General features: G+C 35.6%; 1 protein-coding gene across 7 annotated transcripts in view; it reads left to right on the top strand.

The window, feature by feature from the left end:
- The window catches only part of LOC149803270 (uncharacterized), a 350601-nt gene that overhangs the window by 272152 nt on the left and 56023 nt on the right, over nucleotides 1-22426 (top strand). For 6 of the 7 annotated variants that reach the window (XM_089952935.1, XM_089952932.1, XM_089952930.1 and 3 more), the window contains 2 exons: nucleotides 2164-2272; nucleotides 3599-3768. In XM_089952935.1, the coding sequence (XP_089809061.1) occupies nucleotides 2164-2272; nucleotides 3599-3768 (279 nt within the window). Of the gene's footprint in view, nucleotides 1-2163; nucleotides 2273-3598; nucleotides 3769-12958; nucleotides 12989-22426 lie in introns of all 7 variants that reach the window. The other variant, XM_089952934.1, reaches the window with a different exon arrangement.

The following is a 22426-nucleotide window of genomic DNA, read 5'->3' as shown; positions in this document are numbered from 1 at the left end:
ATATACCATCTGGCGATTTTTCTTTTATTGGCAACATTGTTGGCTGTTTAAACTTGTATATACAACTATTTATTTGTATTGGAGAAATTCATAGGCCCCATGAAAAGAAGCCACAAAGCTGATATAAAATGCACTGAAATTTATCTATTGTTACATAAACAATTTCTTTGTCCATACTGACAAACCATCTTAACAGTGCATTGTTATATAATAATCCACTTATCTTGACATCTAGCATGAGTACTGTATGTTGTGAGATATCCGCTCTTTTTGTTGTTGTTGACATTTCTGGTAGCGGAGATCAACCGGACAAGGCATTATCTCGTAATCTATCTTTTGTAAGATTTTCGGCCGCTCGCTAGTAATTAACATATTCGCAATGACTGATATTTGTGTGTGGGTGGTATGTAAAATTCCTTTTCATTCCACTCAGAATTAAATCCTTCAGAACACCCACATGTTCTGAAGTAATCCTTGTCATCAGACCAGAACACCTGCATCTCTATCATCCATGGACCCTTTGTTAAATTGAGTGGAAGGCAGCTAAACTCCGCAACCACACAAAAAAAATAATCTTGTTGGTTTATTCAATAGGCAGAGAGGAACTGTAACTATGATTGACCAAACGACGGCCAATTCCTTTTCTTAAAAATGTACCCAGATAAAATAGTTTGCTGAAGTTTTCAAAGAAAACATTACCTTTGAAGCACAAACTGTTATGAAAGCATACTAAACAAATGAAAAAAATCAGTCTCAATCATGCAATACAATTATTTGATGTTGCCGCCACAATAAGAAACGGGCATTTGTTGGCCTTTAGCGGTGACTTCAATAACGCATGCATATTTCATCAAGAAAAGCAGACTACAATCTTCAATAAACACAAAGAACTTTTCTTCAGAGAAGTCAGTACCAAACTTAAATAAAAGTAATGGAATCTGATAGATTTTTTCATTTTCCAACATGACTGGATCATGTTTTCTGTGCCATGAAAGTTTCCTTTTTGCAGGGAAAAAGTTTATGCTTAAGAATGCTACCAACAGCGGCTTAAAACACAAACTAACTTTACCAACTTGGAATGTACTGAAAAGTAAATGTGCTTCATCATTCGTTACGTGATTGTACTATGTTTATCCACTGAATTCAGACCTATATGACCTGTGACAAAATTATTGAATATTTTAAATCTTTGTCGATTTTTTCGATTGAATTACTTGTATTGTGGATATAATGTATGTGATGAGATTCACGGATGAGTACACGGTGTTTATACGCTATTCATGCTATACATAAAACATGTATATATAAACAGTATACATGATTATGTACCAATCCATGGTTCTCTAAATAAAGTAAAATATTATATATGCCTTATCTGTTTTCACTACAGGTGTATTTCCCATTTAATATGCATTGATTTAAGATGGTAACTGTGCCAATCAAGCACGTATTTTACTGCCCGGGTTTATTACCCCCACCCTCCCACCCCGCAAATTTGTTGGGATACATGCATCATTTTCTTAAGCTAACTGACCTGGTTCGGGTTCTATGGCTCCCAACTACCATGTTATAGAGGGGTCACACTGTATTTCTGCAAGTATGTTTTTCCATTTGATCTTATATACATCATTATAACTTTTACCCTCTTTTTTGTTTGGCTCCATATTGGTCACCACATCATGGCAATCAAAACGACAATTCAGATTTAAACAATAAAAATTGAAACTTTGCACAATGTAAATAAAGTTCAAGTAGTATAGAAACTAAATACCTGGCACACAGTTCCAGAATTATCCTTGAAAAATAAGACAGAAAAATATGTGGCTGGCAATCACTGACTGCCTGTGTGAATATTCCATAAGTGTAAACTGCATTCACTCCGAGAGCTGTGTACCTCCTTTGCTGCCCATGGCTTGCTTGGGTGGCATATGATTGATTAACCCTCAAAGCCATCAGTGTTTTCAGTACTGTTATTTCCTAATGTCTGTGTCTGAACAACAATTCCTTTTAAACAGTTTTTCCTCTTTTCTTTATCGTAAGAGATTTATTAATCTAGATTTCTCATTACTGTATTCCATAATAATTGGGAATAAGTCTCCAAATATACATTGATGTACTGCATTTATTTGATGTTTGTGATTTGCACATTTACTGTTTTCACAGGGAAAGGAGCAATCTGCAGAAAAATAATCGCAGACTTGAAAAGAAATTGAAAGAAGTAATCCTTCAATCAGAGGAAGAAAGACGACATGCAGACCAGTACAAAGAACAGGTATAAAATGATCAGGGCAAAAATTTAATTCCGGATATGCTTACAAAGATTCCTTACCACAGAAAGTTACTCCAAGAACTATGATTTGGCATATTCTGTGTGATCTGCAACATAATTGTTTAGATGTTTGATAACTGTTTTGCTTGTGAAAGCATCAACTATCTCTTACAACTACACTCTGCAGATGCTGTTACATAGAAAATTACATGCATAATAGGTTAAGATGCTTGAGTGATAGCACACTTCTGGAATCAGAGGAGGCATTGACATACAAGAGGACCATGGTAGCTCATTTGGTAGAGCATAACACTTGTAAGCCAGGTGTCACATGTTCAGTACCTGCCTGGGTTGGCTGACTCAGTGTGCCTTTGGGAAATGCACTTATCTCCCATTTCCTTAGCATGATATAGCCAATTATATGCTCACAGTGCTGTTATAAATCAGTCCACAACAAGCTTGTCGTTTGAAAAAAACAAAAGAATGTAAAAAGTACTTTATAATGGTGGTAGCAAAATTGTTCAGTTGATACATGCAAAGGAGGATAAATGGGCAAAAGTGATGTTTTATTGGATTGGATCTGAATGAAACACATTCATTACCTATAACACATTCATTACCTATGGGGATTATTTGTCTAAATTGAACTGGGAAAACAGAGTTAAAAGGTTATTTGATTTAAAAGTGTAGCTTTTATTTCTCTTGTTACATCAACATTTAATCTAACATCATAATGATTTGGACCCTCACCTACAGAAACATGACATACTGCCGCAGGAATATTTAGCATGCCAATCACTTAAGTATTTATCACCCCATTTTCCTCAGATAGACTATTCTTTGCATGATGCTTCTGGGCCATCATATAGTAAGCACTATTTAACCCCTTGCAAAAAATAAAAACACATTTTGTATACTTACAAATTCCTCATTGTAATAAAGTTTGCCATCTAATTGGATATTGTATCCATAATTATTGTTACATCTATTTTAAGACCCAAACTGGGTGAGTGTTACAATTGCAGGTTATTGTATATTTTAACAGCAAGTAATCACTTTTGTATCTCTATCAGGCAATAGAATCAACAAAATGACATAGGGGTTGTTCATTAGGCTTTCTCTTCAAACTGTATAGAATCTGATTATCTTCTCTTAAATAAATTGGTTCATTTTCTGACAATGTTCTGTAAATTTGTCTCTTTTTATGTCATATCTTGGTTAGGTTTTGCATTTAGGACATCTTGCAGGCACTGTCATGTGGTCTCATTGTTCCATAAACATATATCTTGTTTGCTTTTGCAGCTGTCAGATCTTATTTATGTTTGGCAGGTTGATAAAATTAACAACCGTGTTAAGGCCCTGAAGAGACAGCTAGATGAATCAGAGGAAGAAATAACCAGATTGAATTCTCAGAAACGCAAGCTTCAAAGAGACCTAGATGAACAAATGGAACAGAATGAATCATCTTCTAGGGAAATTTCACAACTGAAGAAATACAGGTAATTTATTAAATGAATGATTCTTTTGACTTTGGAATCAAGTATGTTGGTAAAGTATTTGAAAAGTGAAAGTAAAGTAATCCATGCTGCCAAATTCAGTTGTGTTCATGGCTGCATCTTATGAATTGTATTACAAGAATGAAAGTAGGTAGTATGTGCTTGAAATATTTTATGAATGGTATTTTTATATATTATAACATTAATCAGAAGAAGAAGACAAGAAGTACATGTAGTTATAACTTAGTGCATCCCCAGGTGCTTGCCATGATGAGAACATTGCTCACAGCATTTCATGTTTTAGTTTAGTGAGACAAACATTACCAGCTCAGACTAGAATAAATACTTTATAATGACTAAATAATAATTTTTAAGCAGCTGAAAAGTTGTGCTTTATTAAAAACTTTTTGATTTTGTAGCTATTTGTAGGTTTGCAAAACCATTATCAACTCCATGTAGCCTCAGCTACATTAGAGCTGTTCCAGTAAAACATATATCTCCCCCCCCCCCCGGGATGGCACTTCAAAAAAACTTCTGTAGGAGGTTGTGTTTCAAACTGTTTTGATTCTGACAGTGGAAGGTTGGTTAGGAAAACCACTTCTGTTGTTGGTTGTGTTAACAAAACGAGAAATCGCTGTATGAATTCACGTACATTTAAAGCAGTGATACACATTCAGCAAATTACGTCACCGTCGCGGTTATAAAAAATTGTGCTTTACGCAGTATGTAATTTTTTATTAAACTTTTAACTTTAAACGTGCATTTTGTGACGTAATTCGCGCTACCGCAGCTGTTCTCAGCACTTGATATGATGCGACATCCACATATCTGGATACTTCGGTTCAACATGAATGGCTGTTAAACTAAATTTGATTGGTTCATTGGGCCCTGGAAGAAGCATTTTATGTTAGTTGTAGCCTTACTTTCATCATGGAAGTTTTGCAGATGCGTGTTTCGAATAAGGGCCACACAGGAAACCAAAATGGCTGAATCACAACACGGTTGGTCTTCAGACGACGTTTTCAGTCGGCAAATACTGGCTGGTGATAGCTATGATGACAATGAATTTCATGTATATCGGTCTGTTGGACTTGGGAAAATGTCACTGGAAATGCTAGTTTGTGATTTTGAGCCCAAAATTGATGTTGAGTGCGAGTCCGATGTACGTGTTGGATGGACAATATGCCGGGTTATATTTATTCAAGATACCCATGTCTGAACAAGAAGACTATGGGAATGTTGGACTTAAAACCCTAATACAGCATTATGGAAGAGAAAAATCTGGCATAAGAGGCAGCAAAGCACTGATTCAAGGAAGTGAATCTTTGGCAGAGTTCATGTTAGTTAAAACTGACAGAGGTCTTGGAAATGCTTATAGTCACGCGTATTTGGACGCCAATTTTTTTATTTAGGTGGGCGTTAAATTCAAAGACTTGCCAGTCCTGCTTCAGTCACCTGCATAGTGGGAAAATGTTTTGATCAGTTAGCTGTGCTGATATTTACAATGCCAGAATTTAGTGGCTGAAAGCACACACACACCCCCCCCCCAAGTTGTCACCATTATAAGAGTACATCAAAAGAACATGCTGCAATAGCTGAGCGGCAAGATCAAAGGCTTTGACTAGCAGCTGGGCGAGAAAATCTACTGATATTTACAGTGCTTGAATTCAGAGGCAGAAAGACCCAGAGATGTACATGTGGTCATTTATAACAGTACATCAAATAAACAACTTTAGCATCATTATTGTGTTCATTTCCGAGTGTAACGAAATAAGCAGTGCACGTGACCTCGGAATCAGGACATGTTGAGACTTGCACTTGAAAGAGTATTTTGGGGTTCAACGGTAAACTGATGAAGATTGTAATGATTCAGGAGAGTGCTAAAGTTGCTTGAACTGATAGTTTGGAAGGGACAGTAGCCAAGTGTAAGAAAGTGTAATTACTAGCTTAGTGCTTTGAATAAAACCTTCATTGGATTGAAAAAATTCAGACTCACTCTGATGGACAAGCAAGAGTTATGTCATTGTTATAAAGAATGTAGAAATTAAATTCTATGGCAACCAATAGTTCTTATAATTTGCATAGTTTTCTGGGAGGGAGCTGCAACTTTTGCTGGTGGGATTCATATTTTTACCAAAATGGGAGCCAAGGACTCTTAGTTTTAAAATCCTAACGAGACCTCTGGTTCAAAACTTTTCTTTTGGAACAGAGATATCCAAGAGAGAATACCCATGGGGCCATACCAGTGAGATGTTGAAAATTGCACAACCATAATGAACAGTAACTTGTTCAAGCTAGATATGCATATGCGTTTCAGACAGCCGGCAATGAAAGGAGTTCACAGCACAGAATAATATTTGTACATAGAGGAGGAGGATCATATTAAATTCAGAAACAATTAATGCTCATAGGGAACATCAGAGAATCCCCATACAGCATAATCAAGTGTGTGTAGATCTCTAGTTGACAGAACCACTATGGCAACAAAAGAATAAAGAGGCAAATTTTATATCATGCAGATGTATTACCAAATTAAGTACAGTAAAACCTGTCTTGAGAGACCACTGCTATGAGAGACCGCCTGTCTTGAGAGACCAGGTTCTCCATGTACAGATTTAGAGATTATATAGTGTTATAACCTGTTATGAGAGACCACCTGTCATGAGAGACCATTATCTTTTGGCAGAAGGGGTGGTCTTTCAGGACAGGTTCCACTGTACATGCTCTCTATGTGCAAAAATTAAATGACATTAAACATAAGAAACTGACTGATCTGTGTAAACTCCAAGCAAGATGAATACAATTTGTCCTGTTTGTGTTCGGTTCTTCCTATGTATATTTTGATCATGGTGGTATTTTCTGCAGACCTTTTGGCACTTGGTTCCAAGCCATCATTTGGTATTTGTATTACAAATCAGATAACTAAAAAGGTCTATTATCTAGTACACTACATTTTTAAGCAGTCATTAACTAATGACGAAATTGATGAAAAAATACTTGATGTCATTCTGATACATGGATTCTTTACTACACTGCTAATCTGTTCATCCTGATTCTTTTTTTTTTACCATCTCCTTTAGTCTTACTGGTATCAGTGCTTTTAATAAAATTGTAACTTTTATTTTCTTGCAATCTAAATATTTGTAATGATGTGTTATTGTCAAAAGGTAAAATGTGCTTAGTGTTGTAAAATCTAAAACTATTAATTAGCAAGAGACTAAAGTAAAAAGTGGGCAGAAATTTTTGCCATATTACAGTGTTGTTAGAAACGACAATAGTTGAACAAGATGTATTTTGCGAAGTTGTAGAACTAACGCTCATATTGTCACCACATATTCTACTTAAATAATAATATCATTATATCTGTATATTCCTATCAGTATTTTCCCAGTGGTAGTAATTTTCTGATCTGATGTTCATTTCATGCGTAATATTTACACATCAAGAATTCTTACAGTATCATTAAAACACAATATGATCTGCACCAAATTGAGTTGTTTGAGAAGAAATTAATTTTTTTAACCCAAAAATCACTGAAGCTACGAGTTCTTGCATTAATGTCTCACATTAAATAAGATCTGAAGTAGCCACAATAGTAGTTTAGGATGCAACTGTACTGATTTCACCTTTGGTATATCCAACTCTTGAATGTGATGGAGGAACATAGCTCCAAAATAAACACTACAATTTTAGAACCTGTTCATTGACTATGCATCAAGTATCCGAGTCCAACTGAATTGTTAGAAATTTTTTAATTCTTTTGATATCGTAATTAGCTGTCAAATATGGAGTAAGCCTATGGTCTTTCTGCCATCCCAGCCAAGACCCCACCACAACCACGTGACAATGCCCAATGACATCACAGTAATAATCGCTAAACTAAAGATGACATCTCTTCAAGAATTTTGATTTCAGTAGAGCCGTAACAGAGTGGAACAGCAAGAAAGAGTGACAAATATTTAAGTGTTGGGGATATATTTAACAATGGCTATTCCTCCCACCACCACTTCCTCATTGGAGATCATCACACACAAAACAAAGTAAATCCTGAAAACCTGGCAGCATCCCTGCAGGGGAAATAACTTGACTATTCATTTTTATTGGTCTCTGGTTATCCCATGGTATTTTTGTTACTTGAACATTATCTTACAGTGTGTCCAGTCAGCATGCTCAAAAAAGGCTTACAACCAATGAGATTTGTTAAAGGACTCACATTACTACTGATGTAAAAGAACGAGAACCATACTATAAATCAGTGAAGATGAAATAGAGTATATATGGGTTTGACCGTCCCTGATTGGTTGATAATGAAAGTAAGATTTTAGTAGAAACAATCTTTTGAGAGCTTGTCCTACTTGTAACTGAACAAAGTGAGGGACATTGTTTTATTAACATAATTTCCATCCCTTTACAGACCTGAGTTTGGGCAACTCATTACTGAAATCAGCAGCTGACTCTTTGGTGCAGTATTGAAAGCACACATTTCAAATTTGTATAGATCCAGAAAATGGTGCAGCTGTTTTGGTTTCTTTTCACAAATCTGTCATAGATGTGTCTATGCTGATACAAATTTGATCATGAGCACTCGAAATTTTAAGTTACTGAATTTTAATATCATGGTGTTTGCACAGGTTTACAGTGGGAACTTAATTAGTACAGAGAGTCATGAGCTCATGAGTTTTGTGCAGAAATGTGGAATCCAAGCAGAATACATCCAGAAATGTAGAGGTTTTCAATATTGGATTTAGTCCCGCCATTGCATTTCAAACTGATATGCATATTCAAAGAACATTTGTATAGTAGTAGGAAAAGTAAGTGAGAAATTTAGATACATATCATAAACAAGACAAACGTATGTGGGGGGACAAGATCATAAGAACAGGCTGGAATGGAGAAGTGTAATAAAAACAGTGAGTTGAGGTGTGCCTCTTTTTTATGCATGCAACATTATTTTCTCAGCTTCAGTAAGAAATTTCATCAAAAGGAAGAAAATAAAGGGTGTACAGTTAACTAAACTAATATGAATTTAGCTACTTAAAAGATGTATCAAATCAATTTTAACCTTCTGGTCTGTTTCTGTCCATTTTGGTGATATGTCCACTGAATCTGTATGGTTGGACAAATATTTCACAAATTTAAAAATTTAAAAATCTTTTGGCAGATTATGATTATACACTACTTCTGCCTGAGAGATGTGAATAATTTTATTTTTTGGTTTGTTGATTGTGGTTGTTGCTCAGTTCAAATGCATCACTGAAAAACATTGATGCATTCTCATACTTTGTTACAAAAATTTAATATAGACGCATATCTCCAGATACTGGTAAATATAGCTTGAATAATTTATACCAGTTCTAGTTGGAACAATGAACATTGTGATAGAAATGTAAGTGAGCTAAAATGTAAACTTTTCGGCAGTGTGTGATGCAGGATTGCTCAAGACTTTTCCATCTCATATGCTCACCATGAAAAATCCATTTGTACCAACTGATGATGACTTTTAGATAACTGTCAGATAGGCATAATGGACAATATTCAAAGGTCTACAAAAATTACTTGAGTCACAAGTTATAAACTCGTACAGCTGTGGCAAAAATGGTTGACTAGTACCTTTGCTGCTGTTGCCACAGTTGATTAGTCGGTTGATTTAGTTTGGTTTGATTTGTTTGTTTTTTGTTGTTGAGTTTTTAACAGTATATTAGGTGGAGGAAGAACCCTGAAAGACCACCAACCTAAATTGGTTGATCTGTGACAGAACCTCACTCAGTGAGATTTGCAAGTGATGTAAAAGCAAGCACCTTAGTACACTTGGGCACATGGAGCCTCTGTTGATTTGACATTTATCTCCAACAGCTGAAGTCGTTTAGACATGAGATCACAGGTTTCGGTAGATCATTATGGCCTTTACACCATTTTCAGATGAAGAGAATCTATATATGGCAGCAAGTTTTACTGCTGAAGAAAATCCAAGTCCTTTTGAGACACCAAACACCACTTACGTAGAACTACTGACCTTCCACAGGTAACTGGCAACATTCTCATTTACACACTGGAGGCAAGTAATCACATGACAAGCATCTTGTACCACTGCCATGGAAGCCTCTCAGATCTGTATCACAAGACAAGCATCTTATACCACTCTGCCATGAAAGCCCCTCAGGCCATAGGTACAAGTCTCATATGAAAGACTAGAAGTGGGAGATAGAACCTGTGACAACTAGATTGAAAGTGCAGAATGTTACTGCTAGGCCATCAGTGAAGATGATGATGCTGTTGACAATACAGTTAACTGCTATAACATTGATTTTATGAGTTCTCTTGGAAAAATGATTCCTTGAATTTCATCCATTTTTTAAAATCTAACTTATGATATAAAATTGTTTGACTTGCTATATTTTTGTTAACTTTATATTAGTCTTGCAACAAGCATAAAACTAAGACATCAGTAACTGAAATACATGTTCTTACAAGAAATGGTATAGTGTAAAAGTAGACAGAAATAATGCAACATCACTTCCACAGGCATTAATGGTTTTTTTTCTTCTGACAAATCATGTATTATAAGTTTACCAAAACATTTATTGAAAAAAAAAATAATAACAACAAATCATAGAATCTGACCACACATTCAAAGCAATACAAGATTTAACTATTATTTTAATCAAAAGCAGTATGCCTGAGAACAAAGAAAAATAGCAAGACATGGTGATCACTTTAGTTAACACCCAGTTTAGTAAGGATACAAATTCATGATGTCTGTATTAGAATAGAAATATCTGTTATAAAATCTGTATTCATGGATGTTAAATTAGTAGCTATTAAGGGACTGATCAAAGACATCTACAAATAATAAGCCACCATGAAAATTTTTGATTTCACAGTATCAGAGATATACTTGGCTGACAGACAAACAAACAAAACATTGATTATAATGAATGAATACAAATAAAAATATGCAGTAGATTATATGCTCTATAAGAATTCAGTAGATTACCTCCAGCCAGCTCTCATTTAAATCGTTTCTGTCCCCGATCCAATATTAAAATCGCTTCAACCTCTCACTAACCCATAGCCAGAAATTATGCTAAAAAAATATGCTTCTGTAGGGGGCATTGTTTTTCAATTAAAACACATCTGACGGTGGATCATAATTTTTTTTAAATTGCTTCTGTTGTGGGTTAGTTGAATTTGAAAGTGCCTTCCCCCCGGGGGTTATATGTTTTACTGGAACAGCCCTTAGTAAATGGGCAAGACACAAGCATAACTTTTCTGCCAGCAAAAGCAATTGCATCATCATTAGCATTAAGATTGCAGTGTTCATTCCAGAAAAGTAAAAAGTGGAGTTCAGTGGTTCCTACCATACCTAACAGTGGAGTCGTGTAGAAACAAAAGTCAGTCACATATATATCTGTACCTGCATCTTTATTCAAGTAATTCATTTTTATGGGTCTTCTTTAGCATGAATTAAATTTATAATGCTTAAGGAACCATTGAGATTTCATGTTGGACACTTTGTGTGCTTCTTTGGAAATTAAATGCAGAAGGAATTTTGCTGAATATTTGATCGCGGGGGGTTGGGGGGGCATTTTCTGTCTGTGTCCATTGATTATCTGATCTTAATTGGTACCCAAGCTAATGAAAATCAGTATAGAACATTTCTGTCAATGAAATTCATCATTGTATGCTTTATTAACAAGACTCGTACTTTGTTCAGTAATCCACCTTAGGTTTGGGGTATGCCTGGTTCACTTCATCTAAAATCATTTATACCTTTTGTTTATTTCGGGTGGTGGGGGTGGGCATTTTTATATGCCCTACCAGTACCATATTGGCAGATTTTTTGTGCCATTGATTAAGAACAAGGGTCAGTGGCACAGCCTGGGATGAATACCGTGATGTTAAATGTTCATTAGTCGGATGCAGTAATTGTTGATCATGGCATGGGTGGCAGGCAAGACACCACATTACATTGAATCCTAATTATTGTATCTGCCCTTTATTAATGTGCAGCTTATTTTAGCACTATAGCAAAAGTATAACTAGATAATAAGATAAACTGACCATTTTGTGTAGTCTATTTTTTGTCCTGCATTGTTGGTTACTTTTGATGATTCAGTTATTGTTATTTTTAGCCAGACCAACTTTAATGTTTTCAGCAGAAGTTTTTTGTTTGAAATTGCATGGCATTAAGGTCAAAAGTACAGACTGATTTCAAAGACACTTTTTAAAATATTGTTTAAACTCTGAAACAATCATAAACCAATCAATATTTCCACCTGGTCAGTGCTGTTTCAGCACGAACATTTGTGTTGAAAAATCCCAAGTTAATCTTGAATGAAATTTGTTTAAAAAACAAAACACATTAAATAAATACCTGGCTGTCATAAAAGGCTAATTATTCCTTAAAGGTTGACCATATTATTTCTTCTTGTCTTGTCCTTTTTTTATTAAATTTTGTGAATATTCTGCACTTTTATACAGGCAATAACATTATATTACAAATTAACAGGGTTCTTACGGTCTTTGAATGTCTTTGACAGTTTGGTAGAAATGAGGTAGTATTTTCAAGGCCTTGAAAGTTTGGGAAAATCAAGCAGATTACCCTGAGGTCAATAAAAGTCTTTGAAAATTGAAATAAACCCAAACATTTTAATTTCTTTCCACAGTGATGTCTTCTCTTTCCAAAATGATTGAAGAGGAAAAAAAAACAGCAACTATAATAATGCATTTAAAGCAGTGCTGATGTCTGTTAAGAGAACAATTTATTTTGTATTAAATCTGATGCACAAGTTACATATTTCTGAAATAACAATGAATGTTAACCTATCTTCCAGATCATTATAAAGCAATTTTAGGAAATTAATTATAGTTTGAATTTCATCATTAAATAATACTGTAGTACTTTGCATTCATTGTTTTCTCATATAATATAACTTGTATACAAAATGTTATTAAAAATAGGTCTTGGAAATCTATGTTTGTGGTCTTTGAAAGTTTGGGAAAAGTCTTTGAATTTATCATTCAGAATTCTGTATGAAACCTGATTAAAAAGTGAAGCCACCACCTGTATGGTATACGCATGACAGTGTGAGTTGCTACATTATCATAATCTTGCCTTCATATACTTGGAAACACTGAAATTAAGTTCAGAAAATATTCCAAGCATTGAAATGTATCCATTTATTTTCTTTAGTCAAGCCTGATATGGGAGATTGGTTTTAAGGTGAGATGGTTAATACTAAGTGTTGCATCTTGAAAAACATGCACAAAAAGAAAAAGAGACTGTGCCATTTTCTACATTGTATACTTCATGTAATGCCAAGCTGAATGTGAACTTGTATACATGCATTCGTGTAAATAATTTGTCCATTATTTATACCTATATATTGGTTTTCAACATCTGTCCTCTTCATTTGTTTCTTTATTAGCATGCTTACATATATTTTGGGTAAATGTTTACCAGCTACTTAATGAACATGAAGCAATGTGTACATAGGAACACATAAATCCACTGCTACTACTATATTTACTCTATATATTAGGACACTGTTTATTGGGACACCATAAATTAATTTTTAAAGTATTTTTTTTGCACTGTGTATTCTGGGACATAGGGTGTTTTTGTCATAAGTTGTGAGACACATTTTAAATCATTTGAAAATTACATGTCAGAAAATGTACTTGGGTTTAAATTTTGTTAAAAACTTAATAATCTCTGTACTTGAGATAAAACTCTTTAATCCACTGCAACATCACCTCATCAACCCAACCCTTCTCAGTGCACATGTACATTCCATCCTTTGGATGCATGCGTGTTTTTTTTTTTCCACCCTCACACCATGAAAAATTATCATTGGAGACAGCACATCTGCTGCAAAAACTGCAAGGACTATAGTAAGATTTTCTTATCTTATATTCTCACACTTTGAACCCCCTTCTTATCAACATTCATCCATGAATGAGATCAAGGTACAGTGGAGTTTCATCCCTGTCAATGATAATATTGTCGACGAAATCATCTTCGTCTGTTCTGGCCTTCGTGCATTCTTCAAATGATTTTATTTTCTCCTCCAAAACTTCTGGGAAACACTGGGTCGTGATACATGAGCACAGAGCACTAGATTGTGTTGGTCTAAAACCTGTTCCATTGTTTCAGTTTATTTTCAAAATTCCCAGGAATACCAGAAAAATAGAAACAAAATTTGCTGCCTTGTTGGCAGACTTTTGTATAAAAATAAAAATTAAGAATTTAAAAATTGGTACTCTTAAAAGAATCTAAAGTTGGCTTACGGGGTCGGCTTGCTTTGTATTTAATATCCTGTCAGTATGTTCAAATAATGAGTTTGCTTCCTGTCAAATGTGTTTATTCACCAACTGAGCTTCTGTTTGCTTGGTATCTGTAATTATTATTCATACAAATGGGTTTTGATTATTCAAAGGGTTAATAGTAAACACAGCAACAACTTGCTTTAATAATACTTTTTTTTAAGCCATGCTAGCGAAAAGATATTGTCATTTGCACTCACAGTGAATGTATTTTCAAATAATTTTGTTTTTGAGATAGCATCATATAGTTAACCTGGATATTAAAGATGTCATAATTTTAGAAAAAGTCACCCGGGTACCCGTCAATCCTAATGATTGCTTACCCAGGTGCCTGATCAAAGGGCATATATAATAAATGTGAACCTGAATGGCTTTGTTGTAAGCTCACACATATCAACCCCCTGAGCGGTATAAGCATATTTACTAATATAAGTGGCAAGAAAGCGCAACCAAAGCATATTACATGCCATAATTAAAGAAAACATACATTTATTTTTGCTACTTAACTGAATAGTTAGTTGAAATTCTTGTTGCTAAATCCATATAAATTAGTATGAGAATACAGCCACAAAACAAAACAGTTATTTTTGGATAAAATTTACTTCAGCTATTCTACATCAAATGTTACTTTTGCTGAAAGGTCGCAAAGTCAAGTCCACAAATTCTGAATGTTTTATTACATCATTTGCAAATTCCTCTTTCAAAATTTGTGAAGCTCTATTGATTTGTCCTTTTTCCTGATGCAGTTTGGTTTTCTTTTTAACAAAATCACTCCCTTCTAACATATTTTATTCATATGACATCCACAAATCACGTCAATGAAGCCCGTTTCACTTAGTATTTAGCACCATGTTTTTCAGTATAGACTGGTCTGCTGCTGTATCAAAGTATAATGAATCTGTGACACATGGTTTCAGATTCATGAAACCTGTCTGATTTCTTGCGAACATGTCATGTACAGTTACTATAAATAGAAAATAAGGATCACAACTTGGAAACCTTTTTTTTTTTTACATGGACTAAATGGATGCCTATAGCTAATTTTATTACCTGGGTAATTATGAACGGGCAAGTTCCCAGGTACTCGACACCTTTACTGAATATAATACAGTCTTCATTATTTTGTGCCTTGCATCATATCATGATATTTCCTTCTATCTTTCATTTGCAATTTTGTTAGATGCACATTTCAGTCTTGTAACATATTCAAACCTTCAAGTACAACTAAACATGATTGGTTTCCCTATTACTCACGTCAATGAACAATGTGTTATATGACATAAGTAATAAACACTTAAAAATAAATGCGTATGCCAGCTAGCATATGCTACATATACTGGGTTCATGCATCTTTTTTTTATATTGTATTTAATAAATTACTCATGATGGGAAAAAAAGGAATAAATTATAACAATACAAGGTTAGTTTATTTCATTCTATTATCCGATAAGCATTTCATTAAGCTATTTTATTGCAACATACAGATGTGGGGGGGGGGGGATTCAACACAAATTCATAGTTTCTTAAGTCTTGAGACACATGGCGTAGGGGAAAAAAGTTTCACCATAAGTTCTGGGACAGGAAAATAATATTTTATCGTGTCCCAATATATAATAATAATAATGAGGACTTTGTATGGCGCCTAATCTTTAGCAGCTCTAAGCACTTTACATTAGACAACACCTATAAGATAAAAAACATATAATGATATGATTACAAAAACAAACACCATGAAATTAGAAAACATTAAAAAAACATGCTGAGAATATTTAAGGTAGGAAACATTATTAGGTCTTTAAGTTTGTTCTTGCAGTCGAAATAAGTGAGTTTTGAGAGCACTCTTGAATGTGATCACTGTTTCTTTGTGTCTAAGTTCAGTGGGCAATTCATTCCACATTTTTGGGCCCTGGTATGCAAAAGAACGCTGTCCACATGACTTTGTTTTCATAGTGGGAATAATGAGTATACGTTTGTCAGAAGAGGACCATAAGTATCTTGCTGGTGTGTACACATGGGTGAGATCAGATAGGTATGTTGGATTAGAGTCCGACAGTGAAACGTAGCACAGAGAACAAATTTTGTGTTTGATTCTGGATCGAACGTATAGCCAGTGTAGGGTACAGAGCAGCGGGGAGGTGTGCTCTGATCGTGGTACTCTAAGTATGATCCGAGCAGCTGTGTTTTGAACTTATTGAAGTCTCTGGAGCAGATATTGAGATGAACCAGACAGAATTGAGTTACAATAGTCCAGTCTTGAAAGTACTAATGAACACACAAGTGTTTTAGTGGCATCAACTGAAAGATATTTGCGAATTGAGCTGATGCGTCTCAGCTCAAGATATGCAGCCTTGCATATGTTCATGACATGTTGGTGCAATGTGAGAGTACTGTATAGAGTAACACCTAGGTTTCGTACTGACTGTGTGAATTTAATGTTGGTGTTGCTGATATTTATTGTTTGAGGTAAAGGATGTGAATGAGAAAGTCTTTGTGTTGTGATCAGAATGGCCTCAGTTTTATCATCATTCATCTGCAGCTTGTTACATGTCATCCATGTTTTCACATCAGAAATGCACCTCTCTCCACCTTGGATGGTAGCATCAACTTCAGTTGGGTGGCTAGATTTGTATATTTGGGTGTCACCAGCGTACAATTGGTGAAACACTGGATGATGATCTATGACACTTGAGAGCGACTGAGTGTACAGAATGAAGAGAACAGGTCCAAGAACAGACCCCTATGGAACACCACAACATAGATCAACTAGGCTGGAGTGTATTCTATTTGCAGATACAATTTGTGTCCTGTTGACCAAGTAGGACTTGAACCGCAGTAAGGCTGTATCATGAATGCCAAATACTTGCTGGAGACGGTGAAGTAATATATCATGGTCTATTGTGTCAAATGCTGCAGACAAATCAAGGAGGGTGAGGACTGTAATCTTTCCGCTATCCAATGCAGAGAGAATGTCATTAACTACTTTTAGAAAAGTAGTTTCAGTACTGTGGCAAGGGCGATATGCAGATTGTACATTGCTAAAAAGACTGTTTGAATTTAGATGAGATACAAGCTGGGATAGAACAACCTTTTCTAAGATTTTTTATATCAATGGGAGATTAGAAACTGGGCAGTAGTACTTTAAATCGTTATGGTCTAATGTTGGTTTCTTCTGCAGAGGCTTTACAATGGCAGTTTTGAAAAATGATGGGAATTATCCGGATGAGAGAGAGAGGTATTAATAACCTCAGTTAGTGAAGGCAATACTGGATCTAAGCACTCAAACAGCAGTGATGTTGGAATTGGATCAAGTTCACATGACTTTGGTGCACTCTTCGTTAGGATTGTACGTACGAAATCCATAGAGACAGGTTCAAATGCTGCTAATGGTTGCCGCTCAAATTCTGTATCCCAACTATGGTGATGACGAGTCAATTGAAATTGTGGTGTCAAGCTTATCTCTAATGGTTTGTACTTTGTCACGGAAGAAATTTTCAAACATGTCCGGAAGGTCGACTGAAGAGAAGGTAGTTGGAAGTGGTGTAGACTTGTTCCTTGACATTAGCTTGTTAGTAATCTCGAAGAGCTCTTTGCAGCTGGAACTTTCCATGATCATAGTAGGATAGTGGGCTGATTTCGCTGCATGGACTATATTTGTGACATTCTTCTTAGTGTCTTCATAGATTTGCTTATGAATAGTGAGTCTGGTGGAAAGCCAAAGTCTCTCAGCTTTACGGCGGTCTCTTTTAGCAGTGCGAAGCTGGTCTCTAACACTGCTATACCATGGAGGACACTTTTGAATTGATACTCTGGACTTGGTAGCTGGGGCATGTTTGTCAAGTAATGAACGCAGGCAGTTATCAAGTTGTTCTGCGGTAGGAGGTAAGCAAGTTGTTAGGTTAGCTTGGATGTCATGCATTAGTTTGGTTCTATTTATTATACCAAGATTTCTCTTAGTAGCAGATAAAGGTGGAGGGTAAGGGACTGATACATCAAGATGGCATATAATGTAGAGGTGATCTGATGCAAGGTCATGGGATACCAGGGAAGACCATAGAATGTTATCATCAGGTCTATGAAGAATCCAGTCTAAAATGTGACCATGTTTATGGGTGGGTTGGTTAACTGTTTCAGGTTGAAAACATTAATGGAATCTATGAGTTTTGATGTATTTGGGTTTCCAGGACAGTCAGAGTGAAAGTTGAAATCTCCAAGAGTAATCAGGTTTCCACCTTTCGAATTTCCATAGTCGAGGAGATTCGGAAACTGCTCCAAAAAGAGAGGGTCAGCCAGCTTGTTTTTTCTACTAGGAGGAGGGCGGTATAGGCAGAAAAAATGGACTGACCTTTGCTCCAGTGTGAGTGTGGTTTGGACTAGTTCAAACGATGTATGGTCGAAATTGAATGTTGTGGTGTGGTTAAGATGTTTTATCATGGAGTTCTTTGTGATGACGGCAATTCCACCTCCGCGAGAATTACAGGGGAACGACTTGATGGAGTAACCAGTGGGTGTTAGATCCACACACTTGGGCTCATCGCCTGATGTTTTTAGCCATGTTTCTGTCAGGAAAAAGATGTCACTATTCTGGTCGTTGATAAAATTAACTATTTCTGTGCGCTTTTCAGGTGGTCCTACTGAATGGGCATTGAATAATGCAATACGCAGAGGTATCTCTTGGATAGTTGACACAGAAGTTGACAAATTAATTGGGATTTGAATTAGGTTATCAAAATTAACCGTCAAACTTTTTTTAAAATTCTTGAGCCGAAAAAAGGGAGATAACTGGAATTCTTCTTCCTGTTCTATGCCGGCCAGTTCTGAAACAACGTTTCTTTTTCTGCTTCTGTTTACATTTAGGTAATGATGAATGTAGTCCTAGTTTGTTTAGTCTAGAGCACACTGTAGTGTGGAGAGCCAAGGAGTAATCATTGAAAGCAATTAATGAGGGTCCATCGTAGCATAAACAGGTTGACTGGCGAGTATCACCTGATGGCGGTTTGTTCAAAAACAGTGGAGCAAGACAGCTGAGAAAAGGTCTAATTGTTCTCATTTCCAAAACAAGGAGATGAAGAAACACATACGAATTTAACAGCCAATACATAATGAACACAATAATATAGATGAAAACAGGCAACAAGCACAAATATTGTGAAAACGGCACTAAAAAGCAGAACAGCTGCTTCAAGCCGGTTAAGCGATAGTGGCCATCTTGTTACAATATATATGGTAAATACAGTACTAATGCTAATTTATACTCACTTATAAGTCAAGTCCAGCTGCAAACAAGATAGATCCTGGTCTGCCATCGCATAATGCTCCAGACGAGTTTGTGTTGTTCTCTAGTGTTTACTCCTAACAAGGTGCATAGATCCTGATATGTGGGGGCATTATGTGATAGCATTTATGGGTCTTTGCAGTTGGCAGTTAGACTCGACTTATAAGCACATATATATGGTATTTTATTAAAATACACAAATATGTCAAACACAGTGAAAGTGATTTCTTTAGAAGAAATTATAATGATGCATTTACTGATCATTGATATAGCTTTATTCCACTGTAGACTGTGGATTTAAGATCAGGTATTTGTCTTGATGCAGATATTGTATAGCAGGAATAAATTTAGAAGAGGGATATGGATTTGTTGTACATTTATGATATTCGTAACATCGGTCCAATATTCTTTTCATGATATCAGTGGAACTTGCCAAATTTTGAAATTAGTCTAAATCAATGGTCATGAAAACACACCATTCAAAAGTCTCCGTGATTTGGTTTTTTGAAGTTTAAGCTTCATCATCTGTTGTCCATCCATCCATCAGCACAATTTTTTTTAAATTGCTACACCTCCCAAAAATGCTTGGAGGATTGCCATGAAACATATCACACACATTCCTTTTATGATCTAGTTGTTCCCTGTTGCAAATGGTGGTGGTTGCACATCCAGTGTGGCCACTACAGTGGCTATCTTGAATGTATTGTTTTTGATACTCCACCTGAGTGGATAGAGATAGCAACATGATGTTTTTACTAAAGACTTCTTATGATGTCTAGTCGGTCCTAAATGATAATGGTGCCGATCTTAAGACTAACATGGCCACCATGGCAGCCATCTTGATGGCCTTATCACCACTTCTCGTGAATGGATTATCACATCAACATGAGGTTTTCACTAAAAGACTTCTTATGATGTCTTCTTGGTCCTAAATGAAAATGGTGCTAATTTGACATACTATAGAGCCATTACAGCAGCCATGTATTGCTTTTCCTAAATGGAAAGTCATAATGACATGGTTTTTTTGGCAAAATACTTCTTATTATATCTGCTTTGTCCTAAATGAAAATGGTTCTAATCTGGGGTCTAACATGGCTGTCACAGTGACCAGGTTGAAAATCTACTTATCACTGCTTTTCCCAAATGAACTGTCATATGATCATGGAGTTTCAATTAAATGCTTCTTATATGGCTGTCATGAAAACCTTGCTTTAGCTACTCTTAAAGAAAAAGTTGTTTTTAAATTGGGTTTTCATCAGATTAGTTCTTAAGTTGTCTATTTGGTCCTAAATAAAAATGACCCTCAGTATGAAAATATTGTTATCTCTAAATGGATATGTCAGCATAGGGATTTAATCAGTAGACTTCTTATGATACCTAGTTGGTCCTAAATAAAAATGATGCCAGTCATACATTCAGTATTGCTGCCATGACAGCTGCTGTGAAAATCTTCTTGTCACTACTACCTCGGAATGGATAATAATTATGACATTATTTCACCAGAAGACTTCTTTTGGTGTTTATTTTGTTCAAAATTTAAACAAGAGCCAATGTTACATCCAGAATGTCCATAAGGGGTGGAACGATTCATCGATATACCATTGCATCAATACTTTTGCTTTACTGATACACATATTGATACAAAAGGTTGTGAATTGATGCCAAACAATACAGTATGCAAGTTATTTTAGTCTTCAGCAGACATGAATAATTATTAGTCATTTGCATTATTATTCTGTAAAGTGAGAATCCATCTGAAACAGCTCTTATAGGCACATGCACTCATTTTTGTTTGTAAAAATGAAAAATCCTATTGAGAACACTCTTTGCTTTTTACAAGTTAATACAAAGTGATGTGGTTCGTAATCTTCCACCCAGCCAACTCCATTCTGTTTAGTTTGTCTCAACAGCATGTTCAGCATAAAGGAGACATTCCATATGTGTTCCACATGTATAATGATCACGTTTAAGCAAATTTTCTATGTTGATGTGTATCTTGTCTACTTTTGTCAAATTTTAAAGCTACATTACTGGTGTATCATGCCGTTTAATATGTTACATTAAATTCTCATTTGTTGTTATTATTTGTTCCTGTCCAGGGTAAACAGTAACCACCATTCAAAACTTTAAATGGGGGCCACGAGTATCCGAGTGGTCTAAAGTGCTCTCCGTTACAGATCACTGTCATCTCACCTGTCTGCGTGGATTCGAGTCTAGGATTCGGCAATGTGGGTATATGATAAAGCTTACCAGTAGTTTCTCGCGGGTTGTTGGTTCTTCCCAGGGTTTTCCCGTGTTCTTCCTCCAGCATTAATACTGGCCACCATGCATAGCCTATCATGTGCTGAAAAATGACATTAAACGCCACAACAACAACAACAGCAACAAAACTTTAAATGTAGTTTATCCCTGCATGACAAACAGGAAGTATTGGCAAAGCAAAAGAGAAGTTTCATGTTTAAGTGGTCCTTACTTGATCTTTAAAGTACTTAAACAGAAAGCTGCCAGAATCATGCAAAATTTGTACGAATTCACACACATGGGGAGCAGTGATGTGCAAGAACTCTGACAAATTAGTTTAAAGTCACTCATGAAAATTTGCTCAGTGCAGTATACAATTTTTATTTAACTGTTCACCCTTAAAGTGCTTGTCACATATGCCGAACCAATAGAGGTATCAGAGCACATGTTGCTACATCTATTTTTCGTGTAGGTAACTGTTTAAAGATCTGGGTTGATTCCTAGTGTGGTTCATCTTCAGATAATGATTTCTTGTGGCTTATATGGACTGATGACAGTCAATATGATGGTGACAACAATTTATAAAGTTATAAAGTAGATCAGATTATTGGAGTTTGGAAAGTGTTAATGGAGATACCACTGAGTGACTTTGATCCTGAAAATGGTGTTAAATACGAGTCTGATGTACAACTGGATTGCCAAAAATAGATGGCATACCGGTAAGCGCCTTGTCAGTGGTATTTCAAAATTAAATGTATAATTGGCAGAATACCAAGCGTAATTAAAATGTTGACAATGTAGAATGGGCAGAATATGGAGCCT

Source organism: Sinohyriopsis cumingii, chromosome 3, assembly GCF_028554795.1.
Source record: "Sinohyriopsis cumingii isolate HCF-2022 chromosome 3, ASM2855479v2, whole genome shotgun sequence".
In the NCBI taxonomy this organism is placed as follows: Eukaryota; Metazoa; Mollusca; class Bivalvia; order Unionida; family Unionidae; genus Sinohyriopsis; species Sinohyriopsis cumingii.
The sequence above is the reverse complement of the archived record's forward strand: the minus strand, read 5'-3'. Positions and strand labels throughout refer to the sequence as shown.